Source organism: Mandrillus leucophaeus, unplaced genomic scaffold, assembly GCF_000951045.1.
Source record: "Mandrillus leucophaeus isolate KB7577 unplaced genomic scaffold, Mleu.le_1.0 Scaffold67, whole genome shotgun sequence".
NCBI lineage: Eukaryota > Metazoa > Chordata > Mammalia > Primates > Cercopithecidae > Mandrillus > Mandrillus leucophaeus.
The window spans coordinates 4,410,506-4,425,467 of NW_012107252.1; the positions used below are offsets into that span (position 1 = coordinate 4,410,506).

A 14,962-nucleotide genomic window follows, 5' to 3' on the forward strand; every position below is an offset into this window, starting at 1 on the left:
AGAAACGGGGTTTCACCGTGGTCTCGATCTCCTGACCTTGTGATCCGCCCGCCTCGGCCTCCCAAAGTGCTGGGATTACAGGCATGAGCCACCGCGCCCCGCCGACATATTTAAAGACAAAGGAAAATCATATCTGCAACTTATTCTCAGATAGCTCAGAAAATAATTATATATGTTATATTATGTATGCCTTATATATATATATTGAATATATATTACAAAGAAAGAGAGATGCTGGGCAGTGGTTCATGCCTGTAATTCCAGCACTTTGGGAGGCTGAGGCAGAAGCATCATTTAAGCCCAGGAATTCGAGATCAGCCTGGGCAACACTGCAAGACCTCATCTCTACAAATAATTAAAAAATTAGCTGGGCATGGTGGCACGTACCTATAGTGAGGAAGCTGAGACAGGGGGATCCCTTTAGCCTGGGAGGCTAAGGCTGCAGTGAGCCATGACTGCTGTAGTACACTCCTGCTTGGATGACAGACCAAGACCTTCTCTCAAAAATAAATAAATAGGCCGGGCATGGTGGCTCACGCCTGTAATCCCAGCACTTTGGGAGGCCAAGGCAGGTGGATCACCTGAGGTCAGGAGTTCCAGCCCAGCCTGGCCAACATGGTGAAACCCATCTCTACTGAAAATAAAAAAAATCAGCTGCTGAGTGTGGTGGCGGGCGCCTGTAATCCCAGCTACTTGGGAGACTGAGGCAGGAGACTCACTTGAACCCAGGAGGCAGAGGCTGCACTGAGCTGAGATCACGCCACTGCACTCCAGCCTGGGCAACAGAGCGAGACTCCATCTCAGTAAATAAATAAATAAATAAGTAAGTAATGTTACTTTATTTATTTAGGGCACTTCATTTTTTTTTTTTTTAAAGAATTTTCTCTCTGCAAATAATAACCCAGGTCTTCTTACTGTGAAAATGGGAATAATATTATTTAAAGTCATTCACATTCAATCAACATTAACTACAGGCAGTAGATTCTATGCTATGTATAAGGCATTTAAAAAAGTGTATATTTTATTATGTGTGAATGGTTCTTGGTAGACAGTGATCTTACAGGCTGCTATATTATTGCTATTTTCTATGTCATACTTCTCTTCCCCAACTAGATTATAAACTTTTCAAAGGCAGGCTTCTGATTCTTTTATATCTCCCATAACATCTAGTACAGTGTTACATACTTAATAATATGTGCTACTAAACTGTACAGTATCTATACCTTACAGAAACATTTTCACATAGTGACAAAATAGCAGAATGATTAAGAACAAAAGTTCTGGAGCCAGAACACCTGGGTATGAATCCCAGCTTAGCCAATTATCAGTTTATGTTACAGCAATTTACTTAACTTCTCTGTTCCTCAGTTTCATCTATAAAATGGGGATAATAATAGTGTTTGTCTCATGGGTTTATTATGCAGATTAAGTGAATTAATATTTGTAAAGCATTTATAATAGTGTTATTAACTAAAACATTAAATAAAATGTTAAGTTTAAAAATTAAACAAAATACACCCTCTAATTCTCACAACAACCAAATAAAGCAATGCCTCAATACCTCTTTATAAAGGAGAAACAGAAAGTTTAGCTCTAGAAGAAATGAGATCTGTAAAGATGAATTTGCTTCCTACTGACAGACAATGGCTGCTAAATAACAGAATATGTTTCACTGTTGGCTAAAGCTGCCTGTATACCTATAACCAAATATACTATTCAATTGTGCAATATGTTTAGTTCAGGTACTTGAAAGTATTTAAAGTCACCAATCAGATGGTGTCTGGTCATCTTATATGCAGTGTTTGAATATAAATGAGGAAAAACAATTATAAAAAAAAATATGTTAGGGTTTTTTGTTCAATAACCAAATGAAATCCAAAAAAGGAAGAGCAAATGCTGCCAATTTGAAGCTAAATTTTGCAGAGAATTTCAAATGCCACATAGCAGCTTAGACATATATCAATTTATACATTACATGGAAACTTGAGAATGTAACAAAGTCTGTAAGGGTCTCATTATGAGTCAGCCATTTAAAAAAGAAACACGGAGATGTTATTTTTGGATATAATTTGGAATGCTTTCCCTACCCAAGTCCTAAGGCTCACAGAAACCTTGAATCACTGATGTCCTGGGAGCAATAATTTCCAGCCAGCCAATTTTTCAGCTATGTTGCACTTTAGTCCCTTTTCTCTCCCTCTCAGACCCTCCACCTTGTATTGCTTCTTTACAGCTATCATAGTAACTGGGACTTCAGAATGTGATACAAATTACAGAAACTTGGAAAGGTTTCTTTCTGTTCTGCTTTAGCAAAATATGAATTTCACTTTGGGAGCAGAGCAGGTAATTGTAGAATGTCTTCCTAAGAAGAAAGGCTACACAAACTTAAGAAAGCAGATAAAACTGAACTTCTATTTAAAAAAAAAAAAGGCCGGGCACGGTGGCTCAAGCCTGTAATCCCAGCACTTTGGGAGGCCGAGACGGGTGGATCACGAGGTCAGGAGATCGAGACCATCCTGGCTAACACGGTGAAACCCCGTCTCTACTAAAAAATACAAAAAACTAGCCGGGTGAGGTGGCGGGCGCCTGTAGTCCCAGCTACTCGGGAGGCTGAGGCAGGAGAATGGCGGGAACCCGGGAGGCGGAGCTTGCAGTGAGCTGAGATCCGGCCACAGCACTCCAGCCTGGGCGACAGAGCGAGACTCCGTCTCAAAAAAAAAAAAAAATCTGTCATATTCAAGTATTCACGTTTTTTCCCCTAGTTGACTTTTACTTCTCTGACTGATTCTTCTGTCTCATCTACAGGCATTTTGCTTATCCATTCATTCATTGATTCATTCATTCTACCAATAAATATCTTTGTACACCTACCCTATGGCAGGTGCTATGTCTAGAGCTGGGAATTCCAACTCATTTTATAAGGCCAGCATGATCCTGATGCCAAAACCAGGCAAGGATATCATGAGAAAGGAAAAGGCAAATTTACTCATTAGCAAGTCAAAATAGTATGTCAAGTAGATTAAAAAGGCTCACAAACTTGTTGGAGCTCCTCCTATCCAAAAGTAAGGTTAGTTCCTTATCCTTTATATCTGGGCTTGCTCAGTAACTAGCTTTGAACTAACAGAGTGCAGCTGAAGTGACAGTGTGTGTTCTGAGTTTAGGCTTCAAGAGACTTTGTAGCTTCTGCAGTCATGCTTAGAACCTGCTGCTGCTACCTTGTAAACAAGCCTGGGCTAACCCCCTGGATGGTAAGAGACTAGTTGAAAAGAATATCCAGCTGTCAAGGCTGAGGCTCTCTATGTATATTTTCCTTTTTTTTTGGAGGTGCGGTCTTGCTCTGTCGCCCAGGTTGGAGTGCAGTGGCACGACCTTGGCTCACTGCAACCTCCGCCTCTTGGGTTCAAGCAATTCTCCTGCCTCAACCTCCCAAGTAGCTAGGACCACAGGCATGTGCTAACATGTCCAGCTAACTTTTGTATTTTTAGTAGAGATGGGGTTTTGCCATGCTGGCTAGGCTGGTCTCGAACTCCTGACCTCAGGTGATCCACCCACCTCCCAAAGTGCTGGGATTACAGGTGTGAGCCACTGGGTCCAGCCAAGGCTCCATACATATTAATGAGCCCAGTTACAGAAGACTAAGATAAGAATGATAGTTGCCTCCTGGTATTCACATCCTTGTATATCCCTTCTTGAATGTGGGCTGGCCTAGTGACTTGCTTCTAACCAACAGAACGTGGCAAAGGTAATAAAATGTTACTTCTATAATTAGGTTACATAAGATTGTGACTTCTATCTTTCTAGAAGAGTTTTTCCCTTGCTGGCTTTGATGAAGTAAGTTTCCATGCTGGAAAGGCCCAAGTGATAAAGAAAGGAAGGTAGCTTCTGGCTAATAGCTTGGTGGAAACTGAGGCTCAGTCCAACAGTCCTGAGGGAAATGAAATTCTCCCAATAACCAAGTAAGCTTGGAACCAAATCTCTTTCCAGTTGAGCCTTCAGATGAGACTCCAGCCCTAGCTGATATCTTGACTGCAGCCTTCTGAAAGACTCTGGTGGACCCAGCTAAGCCATGCCTGGATTCTTGGCTCACAGTATTGTTTTAAACTGTTAAATGTGTGGCAACTTTTATAAGTAATTGTTAATACACGAGCTGATACCACTTGAACAGAGATGAGCCATCTCAGCTACACTTAGGCCAAACTGCCAACCTACAGACTCATAAGCAAGTAAATGTTTGTTGTTTTAAGCCACTAGAGTTTAGGAACGTTTGTTATGTAGTAAAAATTAATACAATGTGTAAAAGGATAATAAGCCATGACCAAGTTGGGTTTATCCCAGGTATCATCATCATATCATCAGAGAAAAACCATATAACCACTTGATAGATGCAGAAAAAGCATCTGATAAAATTTATATACTTAGGCCAAGAAACTCCCAATAAATCAGAACTTAGAAAGGAACTTTCTCAATCTGATGAGAAGTACCTATAAAAATGTATAATAGGCTGGGCATGGTGGCTCATGCCTATAATCCCAGCACTTTGGGAGGCCAAGGCAGGTGGATCATTTGAGGCTAGGAGTTGGAGATCAGCCTGGCTAACATGGTAAAATCTCATCTCTACCAAAAACATAAATATTAGCTGGGCGTGGTGGCACATGCCTGTAATCCCAGCTACTTGGGAGGCTGAGGCAGTAGAATCGCTTGAACCCAGGAGGCGGAGGTTGCAGTGAGCCAAGACTGTGCCGCTGCACTCTAGCCTGGATGACAGAGAGAGACTGTCTCAAAACAAACACACACACCTATAGTAATAAACATCATTTTAACTGGAGGGATGTTGAAAATATTCCTTTTAAAATCAGGAATGAGAAAAGGGTGCCAACTAGCATCATTTGTACTCACAATTTTATTGGAGGTACTGGCCAGCACAGTAAGACAAGAAAAAGAAACTAGAAACTTAGACTATGGGGTGAGGGTGGGGGGGTCTACAGCCATATCACCCTGAAGGCATCTGATCTCATCAGATCTATGCTGGGTCAGGCCTAGTTAGTACTTGCATGGAAGTCTGCTTGGGAATACCATGTGATAAAAAAACAAACGAACAAACAAAGAAAAAACTATTGTGAGACCTTTGTCAAAGAATACAAAATTTCACTTAGATAGGAGGAATAAGTTCATGAAGAGACCTAACACAACCTGGTGACTAGTAAGTAACAATGTATTGTATTCTTGAAAATTCCTAAGAGAGTAGATTTTAAGTGTTTACACTTGAAGCACTTTGGAAACAAAAAGATCCTATAAGCTCCCCCTCCCATCCCAAGAAAAAGAGAGGAAAACAATGTTTCATGCAAATAATCAAGAATCAGAATGATGTTGGGCTTCTTAATAGAAAAGCTTGAAGAGAGTAAAACAAAACAAAAGAAACAAAAACCTTCAAAATTCTGAGGGGATATGATTTCCAAGAGAAGTTTATATCCAGCCAAAATATCAAACAACTATGTGGGCAGAATAAAGACATTTTCAGGGATGCAAAAGCTCAAAAATTTACTTCTTACAATCTCTATCTCAGGAGGCTTCCAGGGGATATGTCCTACAGAAAATGTGGGTATAAAGTAAGAAAGAAGAAAACATGAGGTTCAAGACAGTGAAGGCTGAACCTAAAATGACAGCTCTACAGCAGGGCAACTAACTCAGATTAGAAAAGCTTTAGGAGAGGTACCTTGAAGAATTTGAAATTGAGAGGACATCTAGTGTGTTGCAATGTAAGGAGAGGAAATTCACACAACTGGAGCTTGGGTTGAATTAGTAATATATACAAAGAAAATAAGCAAATGAAAAAGCAATACAATCTTTAGGAAAACAAGGGGAGGAAAGAGAAAAGTAATCATATACTACAAGGCTCAACTGTGAATACTATTTATATAGTCATGATAATATAAACATAAAATGTTCAGTTAATTAACAATACAATATGAATAATTATATTAGGAGATTGGGCCGAATACAACGTTGCATACACGTATCGGGGGCAGAGCATGTGGTAAAACAGAACCAAATCTTTACATTCTATAGTAAGAAGTGAACAGATAATTCTTAAAGCTAAAAAAATTAAGATACAGCAAATAAAAGCAGGTTATTTGGAGATATGGAGTTAAATGCCAAAAAATTAGCTAAAAACGTTGAAAGTGGCATCTCTAAGTAGGGTGAGGATAGATAGGGTGAGGGGCTGCTACTTATTAATTAGATACTCTTTAAATTTTGGGCATATAAAACTTTGATAAAGACAAAAACTAAATTCAAAAAAGAAATAGAAAACACAGGTTATGAAATCAGAAGGCATGAGTTCGGGTTCTGGCTCTTACCACTTACCACTGATGCTATCTTGAGCAACTGTCCACATAATGCTCTTAGGCCATAAATAGGTTAAAAAACAAAACAAAAACTTGGTAAATTAGAAAATTATGGCCGGGTGTGGTGGCTTACGCCTGTAATCCCAGCACTTTGGGAGGCCGAGGTGGGTGGATCACCTGAGGTTGGGAGTTTGAGACCAGCCTGACCAACATGGAGACACCCCGTCTCTACTAAAAATACAAAATTAGCCGGGCATGGTGGCACATGCCTGTAATCCCAGCTACTTGGGAGGCTGAGGCAAGAGAATCACTTGAACTCAGGAGGCAGAGGTTGCAGTGAGCCAAGATCGTGCCATTGCACTCCTTCCTGGGCAACAAGAGTGAAACAGGCCGGGCGTGGTGGCTCATGCCTGTAATCCCAGCATTTTGTGAGGCTGAGGCTGGTGGATCATGAGACCAGCCTGGCCAAGACGGTGACACCCCGTCTCTACTAAAAAATACAAAAAATTAGCTGGGTGCGGTGGCAGGCGCCTGTAATCCCAGCTAGTTGGGAGGCTAAGGCAGGAGACTCGCTTGAACTTGGAGGGCAGAGGTTGCAGTGAGCCAAGATTGAGCCACTGCACTCCAGCCTGGGCAACAGAGTGAGACTCTGTCTCAAAAGAAAAAAAAAAAAATTGAGTATGTGGGAATTTCAAGTCATTTCATTCTTATTTTTTAAATTTTTTATTATTTTTTCTTTTTCTTTTTTTTTTTTTTTTGAGAAGGAGTTTTGTTCTTGTTGCCCAGGCTGGAGTGCAGTGGTGATCCCAGCTCACTACAACCTCTGCCTCCCAGGTTCAAGCGATTCTCCTGCTTCAGCCTCCTGAATAGCTGGGATTACAGGCACCCACCTCCACGCCCAGCTAATTTTTGAATTTTTAGTAGAGACAGGGTTTCACCAAGTTGGCCAGACTGGTCTTGAACTCCTGACCTCAGGCGATCCACCCGCCTCAGCCTCCCAAAGTGCTGGGATTACAGGCGTGAGCCACCGTGCCCGGCCCACTTTAAGTTTTTTTTTTTAAATGGGGTGGGATTTGGAAGACTGAGAGGAGAAAATAGTTAACACAGAAGCCCAAACAGGTTTTTTTTTTGGTAGTACAGCTTCAAGAGAAATAAAGAAAGCTGTAGCAAAAGAAATACTGTACTGGCTCAGAACTGCCTGCCAACATCTGTTAGTGCAGAGGGAGCTAAGCTGATCAAGAGGTGACAGCCAAGTAAGAGTTTTCACTCATGGTTCTGAAGTACATTAACATGTACTGATTCCAGTCTGGGCCAAGGCTATATAACTCTGAGAAGTGAGGAGTTTGGGAAATACTACAGTGAATTGGATTGGTTAAATAAAGTAGTTTCCTAGAACATTTTCTTTTCTTTTTTTTGAGACGGAGTCTCGCTCTGTCACCCAGGCTGGAATGCAGTGGCGCGATCTCGGCTCACTGCAAGCTCCGCCCCCCAGGTTCACACCATTCTCCTGCCTCAGCCTCGCGTGTAGCTGGGACCACAGGCGCCCGCCACCATGCCCGGCTAATTTGTGTGTGTGTGTGTGTATTTTTAGTAGAGACGGGGTTTCACCGTGTTAGCCAGGGTGGTCTCAATCTCCTGACCTCGTGATCCACCCATCTCAGCCTCCCAAAGTGCTAGGATTACAGGAGTGAGCCACCGCACCCGGCCCCTAGAACATTTTCTATTTCAAGTATTCCAAGAGATACAGTGGGACTATAGAGACAATAGTCAATAATTTGTGTCATTAAATCATAATAGTATTAAACAATTACATAGAGGAATGTACAGGGAAAAAAGCCCCCTAACAAACATATTATCTGCAATAAAGCAATATAAATATATTATCTTCTCACTGAAATTGAGAAAAGGAAAGTTAAGTTTCTAACAAGGGATGGAAAACAAATTATTTTTACATATTATTGCAACTTTAAGACATACATGTATATATGGTATCACTGAAATTCTCCTCATATGTGTTGCCTTTACTGTTTGATGTTTGTGAATGTAAACAATTACAGATGTGAGGCTTTTATAAATTCTTTTTTGGTTTTTTGGAGACGGGAGTCTTGCTCTGTTGCTCAGGGTGGAGTGCAGTGGCGCAATCTCGGCTCACAGAAACCTCTGCCTCCCGGGTTCAAGTAATTCTCCTGCCTCAGCCTCCCGAGTAGCTGAGACTATAGGCATGCGCCACCATGCCCAGCTAATTTTTTTGTATTTTTCGTAGAGATAGGGTTTCACCATGTTGATTAGACTGGTCTCGAACTACTGACCTCAAATGATCCTCCTGCCTTGGCCTCCCAAACTGCTGGGATTACAGGCGTGAGCCAGTGCGCCCAGCCTGTAAATTCTTTTAAAAACACAATAGCTAATCTAATTTTCCCCATCAGGTTCCAAGTTTCTTAAAATGCCCTATGATTGGGGAGAGTACAATGAACACTTGTTTGTGTCTCCTTGAGGGGAGGGATATTGTGGCATTTTGGGCTTTTTTTCCATTTCTATAGCCTTGGTGCCTAGTTCAAGAGTTGGCATAACACATACCCAGTAACTGTGGTAGGCTGATCTCTTCACCCTTTCACTCAGGAAGTAGTATCAAGCAATGGTGAAACAGTGGCTGAATAATAATGGTATCTACTGCTGAAAAAAAAGGAAATGAGGTTTCTCAGAGTTTAGAACCCCATTTCCCAGCACGGCCTTAGCTGGGTTTCTGGGTCTTGCTTACACTTCTAACTTGTCCATTTTTTTCCTGAGAAAAAAAATTTTTTTTCCCAAAAGTTGGTACCTTCTAGAAAATGCTAGAAACACAGGGCTGTTTGAATCACTAGAAAAGTTACATGTGGGCCAGGTGCGGTGGTTCACGGCTGTAATCCTAGCACTTTGGGAGGCTGAGACGGATGGATCACTTGAGGTCAGGAGTTCAAAACCAGCCTGGCCAACATAGTGAAACCCTGTCTCTACTAAAAATACAAAAAAAAAAAAAAAAAAAAAAAAAAAAAATTAGCTGGGCATGGTGGTGGACGCGTATAATCCCACCTACTCGGGAGGCTGAGGCAGGAGAATTGTTTCAACCCGGGAGGTAGAGGTTGCAGTGAGCCAAGATCCCGCCATTGCACTCCAGCCTGGGCAACAGAGCAAGACTCTGTCTCAAAAAAAAAGTTACATGTGAGCCTTCCAAAGAGGCTTGTCTAGACATTTGCCACTATGAGTTTCCCTTCAAACTTACAAGCTATTATGGTAAAATGCAAACAAAAACACTCTGATATTCTGTGGCTTTTAAAGCACTGCCATTTTACATGAAATAAATATGTGATATAAAATGTTTACAAAGTTATTAAATGAGATTTGTTAAGTTTCAGTAGCAAATTACAATAGCAATTACAAATTATTAAGCATCTACTATCTTTCAGGTAATGAATGGGCCACATGCCTTATAACCATGATACTTAATTCTCACAAAAATCCTGAAAGGATTCAGGCTCACTTTACAACAGAAGAAAATGAAATTCATGAAGATCAAAGTAATTTGCCCAAAATCCCACAGCTTTTGAGTACTGAAACCCAGTCTGAACTCTAGACCTTGTGCTCTTAACAATCATGGTACAGTGCTACGTATTTATTTAAAAATCTTGAAACCATTTCTAAACACAAAATTAATAGACAATGTAGTTAGTCTGCTAGATCCATATTGCTAAAAGCATTACAAGCTCACACACTCTTATAATATCTACTCATGAATTCAACTACAGCTCAGATTAACATCTTTAGGATTTTAAACTGCTAGTGCTCAGGTCTACCTTCACTTACCTGGGTGGGGGCAGGGGGGGCAAGAAGAGCTGCCTTTATAAGCAGGCCATTCAATAATATTTATTGATTGCTCACCATGGGCCATAACTGGGCCAGGTGCTGGGAATAAAATAAACAAAAGAGATATGATCCCTTCCCTTATGGAGCTTATAGTCCAGTAGGGGAAAGAGTAAATAAGAGAGCAAGCTGCTATATGTAGGCCAACAAAAAGATATAATTTATATTAAAAGGTCAGGAAAGGTCTTTCTCAGAAAATAACTTGAAGGCTAAGCTGGATTTGGAATATATGTGTTGGGAGGAGAAAGGGGCTAGAGAGCATTTACAGCCTTGTGTAAAGCTGTGTAAAGACCTGTAGCAGGAATGAAATACTCTAAAAAGTCTAAACATGAATTTGATTCTGCCCTCTTTAGTATTTACATCTCCTATAAATCTTCTGAGAAGAAAGTGGCAAGGGGAAGAAAGGTGGCTCCAGAAACATCTAGACATTAGTCATTCTCCTATAAGTCAGTAAGAACACCATTTGAGGAAATTGGGTAGAAGATCTAGACTATTAAACCGTATCTGGGAATCAGTGGACTGCAGGCTGTTCTGGCACAAAACAGCAGCCAAGAGGCATGCCAAATACATAATCTGAAAAACTTAGGATCCTTTAAAAAATGCTTGTGATGGAAATGCATAGCATGCTATGGGAGGAATTTAAAACTCAGTTATTTAGGTGAATCTTAGCCTTCAAATGTAACAAAATATAGGTATTGAGGAGTTTAAAATTTCATGTTAAGAATGAAAATTTGAGCCAGAAGTGATGGCTGGTACCTGTAATATCAGCTACTTAGCAGGCTGAGGTGGGAGGACTGCTTGAGGTCAAGAGTTTGAGACCAGCTTGGGCAACATAATGAGACCTAATTTCTCTCTCTCTCTCTCTTTTTTTTTTTTGTTTGTTTGTGACAGAGTGAGGCTCTGGAGTGCAGTGGCATGATCATGGCTCACTGTAGCCTCGACATCCCAGGCTCTAGTGATCCTCCCACCTCAGCCTCCCAGGTAGCTGGGACTAGAGGCTCACATGCCACCATGTCCAGCTAATTTTTAAAACATGGTTTGTTGAGATGGGGTTTCACCATGTTACCCAGGCTGGTCTCAAACTCCTGGGCTCAAGCCATCTGTCTGCCTCAGCTTCCCAAAGTGCTAGGATTATAGTCCTGAGCCATGGTGCCCCCTGTCTCTTTAAAAAAAGAAAGAAAGAAAGAAAGAGGCCAAGTGTGGTGACTCATGCCTGTAATCCCAGTACTTTGGGAGGCTGAGGCAGGGAGATCACTTTTGAGCTCAGGAGTTTGAGGCCAGCCTGGACATTGTGAAACCCCGTCCCTACAAAAAATACAAAAAGTTAGCCAGGCATGGTGGCGCGTGCCTATAGTCCCAGCTACTCGGGAGGCTGAGGTGGGAGGATTGCTTGAGCCCGGGAAGCGGAGGTTGCAGCGAGCCAAGATTGAGCCACTGCACTCCAGCCTAGCAACAGAGTAAGACCTTTCTCAAAAAAAAAAAAAAAAAAAAGAAGAAAAAGAAAAAAAGAAAGAAAAGGAAAGAAAAATCTTCTTAAAACATTAATCTAATCTAATTATGACATTACCTTGTTTACTTCAACAACTCCCCCACTGTTTTGGGCAAGAATTCAAACTCTTTCATCTGATATCTGGCTCTTCTCTAGTCCTATCTGCTTCTCTGCCTCCTATACTCAGACTCCAGCTATAGAAAGTTACCAATGTACATCACACTTTTTCAAAGAGGATAAAGGATCCAGCTTAAAGGAACTTTCACTGGCCAAACTGACAATTTAAGCATGAAAATATTTTTAAATGAATGGTAGGTAGCTAATAGTTAGTTAATTTAAAATAGAATTACATCGTAAATATAGTTAACAATAGAGTATTGTACATTTCAAAATTGCTAAGAGGGTAAATTTCAAATGTTCTCACCATGAAAAATGTTAAGTATTTGAAGGATGGATATGTTAACTTGTTTGATTTAATTATTCCACATTGTATACATAAATTATAACATCGCTTTGTTTCCCATAAATTTATACAATTATAAATTGTTAATTTACAATAAAAGAAAGGGAACTGTGAAAATCTGTGCATTTATAATGATACTTAAGAGATAAAAACTATATATAAAGTGTATTAAAAAGTTCTATCAATGCCTATGAAAAGGGAGAAAATTTAAAGAAAAGTTCTAATGACAAGAATAAGGATAAGTTTATTTTTAAATTGATTTTTATAAATAAGAGTACAGACAAAGGAAACAAAAAAAATTCATTATAAAACATTTATCTGTTTATAAAATCTGGTTATATATTTATTTCTATCTGTGTAGGCAGAAAAGAATGAATACAGGGAATTGTAAGTAAACCAGAGCTTGCAAAAGCAGAAACCATATGAAGAACAAAAAGACTGATCAGCATGAGTACCATTACATAACAATAATGTAGAAAAAGTATCCAACAACTAATCTGCACCAGTGATCATCTGAACACAAAAAGCAACTAGAAACAAGTTTCAACATTATACTGGAAAATTATAATTTAACCAAACGTCCTAAAAAGGAGAGCTAAAAATATTAACTAGAGTATTCAAATCCTAAGTATGAAGGTTCTAAGTGGCTCTATTTATTAATAATAGTAAGAAGTTAATAAGCTATACATAGTCTAATAATTGTAACAAAATATGCCAATATATAATAATGACAAAATAGTGGGTTACATAATGCTGGCAAAGCAAAACCTAATTCCAGAGGAAAACTTCAAGGAAAAAAACACATCATTCAGGAAAAATTCAAACTCATAAAAGGACTACTAGAATCCTCGGAAAATAAATATCAAAATAAGTATGTTAAAATTAAAATAAGTATGTTATAATCCTAGGAAGATAAGCATGATCAACAACTATCGGCCGGGCACGGTGGTTCATGCCTGTAATCCTAGCACTTTGGGAGGCAGAGGCGGGTGGATCATGAGGTCAAGAGATAAGAGACCATCCTGGCCAACATGGTGAAACCCCATCTCTACTAAAAATACAAAAATTAGCTGGGTGTGGTGGCGTGTGCCTGTAGTCCCAGCTACTCGAGAGGCTGAGGCAGGAGAATCACTTGAACCTGGGAGGTGGAGACTGGACTGAGCTGAGATCTTGCCACTGCACTCCAGCCTGGCAACAGAGTGAGACTCCATCTCAAAACAAAAACAAAAACAAAAACAAAAAAACAAAAAGAAAAAGAAAGAACTATCACATTTATTAGTCATTCAGGGTGACTGAAGCGGTGAAAAGAACCAGCCACACTAAATTTGTGATAGTAACTTTAATTCTTTCCCCCCCCGCCGAGACAGAGTCTTGCTCTGCTGCCTAGGCTAGAGTGCAGTGGCATGATCTTGGCTTACTGCAACCTCCCCACCCTGGGTTCAAGTGATTCTCCTGCCTCAGCCTCCTGAGTAACTGGGATTACAGGCACATGCCACCATGCCCAGCTAATTTTTGTATTTTTAGTAGAGACGGGGTTTCACCATGCTGGCCAGGCTGGTCTCAAACTCTTGACCTTGTGATCCACCCTCAGTCTCGGCCTCCCAAAGTGCTGGGATCACAGGTGTGAGCCACTGCACCTGGCCTATTTTTAAAAGTTAATTTTAAATTAGATTTGTCTGTGTTTGTTTCTTCGATATATGCATTCAATTATTTGAGTCTTAAATACAATGCAAATAGTTCTGAATGCTCCCCTCTGCATACGAAAGGACATTAAAGAATCTAATCAATAGTTATAAGCATTTTCCATTCAGGGACTGTGTCTTATTTGACTTTATGTCATCAACTCCTAGCACAGCATCTGTGGTGCAGAGTAGATTCTTAATAAATGTTTTTTCAGGGAAAGCATGAATGACAATAATAATTATGAAAACCCAACAAAAAAACAAACCCCAATCTTCCTTACCTGCTTTTTTTTTCCCCTTTTGACCAGGAACAGGTTCTAAGCTATCTTGGCCTTTTCTCATCAACATAGCAAGTGATGCATCATAAGCTCTAAACAGGTCCACAACCTCATGTAAAGCAACATCTGTTATCAGATCACAGCTCAGGACCAGCACATCTGTCTGTTAAATGGAGATGGGAAAAGTCAATATCATAAACGACGATGGATTACACAAATCATCACAAAACAAAATTATGATGGCTTAAAAACACACAAATCAGACAATACTCTTCAAACATTTTTCATAGCCAAACAAGTAAAATAAATGGGGTTGTTCTCATTGAATTGTGCTGGTATAGGGTCTGGAATCTCTACCTCTCCCTTGTGTACCTCAGGAACTGTGTGGGCAGTCCCTGAGACACCTCTGGAACCCTAGGTTCTAAGAAACAGTCTGAAAACCACCACATTGTCTATTTCTATGACTATGGAATATATGATCTTATATTTATACATCTCTTTATAGTTTAAAAAAGCATTTTCGCATAGTTTGATGATTTAGTATGGCAAAGAACAATCATTTTACTACAGTACTAGGAAATAACAGAATGAACACAATGCAATGCCTCATTCTCAGGAACTTAATATTCTATAGTAAATAATTACAATATAACCTCAGGTATGTATAAGGCATCCATTCAATCTTATAATAGGGTAAGAATGACAGAAAGGCACTGTTATTATTAACATTACTGGCCTCTATTTTTATAGATGAGAAAAATAAGGCCTATTACCAGTGTCTGACACACAGTAGGCATTTAATAAGTGTTTAA

General features: G+C 39.9%; 1 protein-coding gene across 2 annotated transcripts in view; it reads right to left on the bottom strand.

Annotated features, from left to right (window-relative positions):
- Positions 1 to 14,962, bottom strand: part of EIF2B3 (eukaryotic translation initiation factor 2B, subunit 3 gamma, 58kDa) — a 150,448-nt gene that overhangs the window by 81,958 nt on the left and 53,528 nt on the right. For both annotated transcript variants that reach the window (XM_012001865.1, XM_012001864.1), the window contains exon 4: positions 14,154 to 14,313. In XM_012001865.1, coding sequence (XP_011857255.1) covers positions 14,154 to 14,313 — 160 coding nt within the window. The remainder of the gene's footprint in view (positions 1 to 14,153; positions 14,314 to 14,962) is intronic.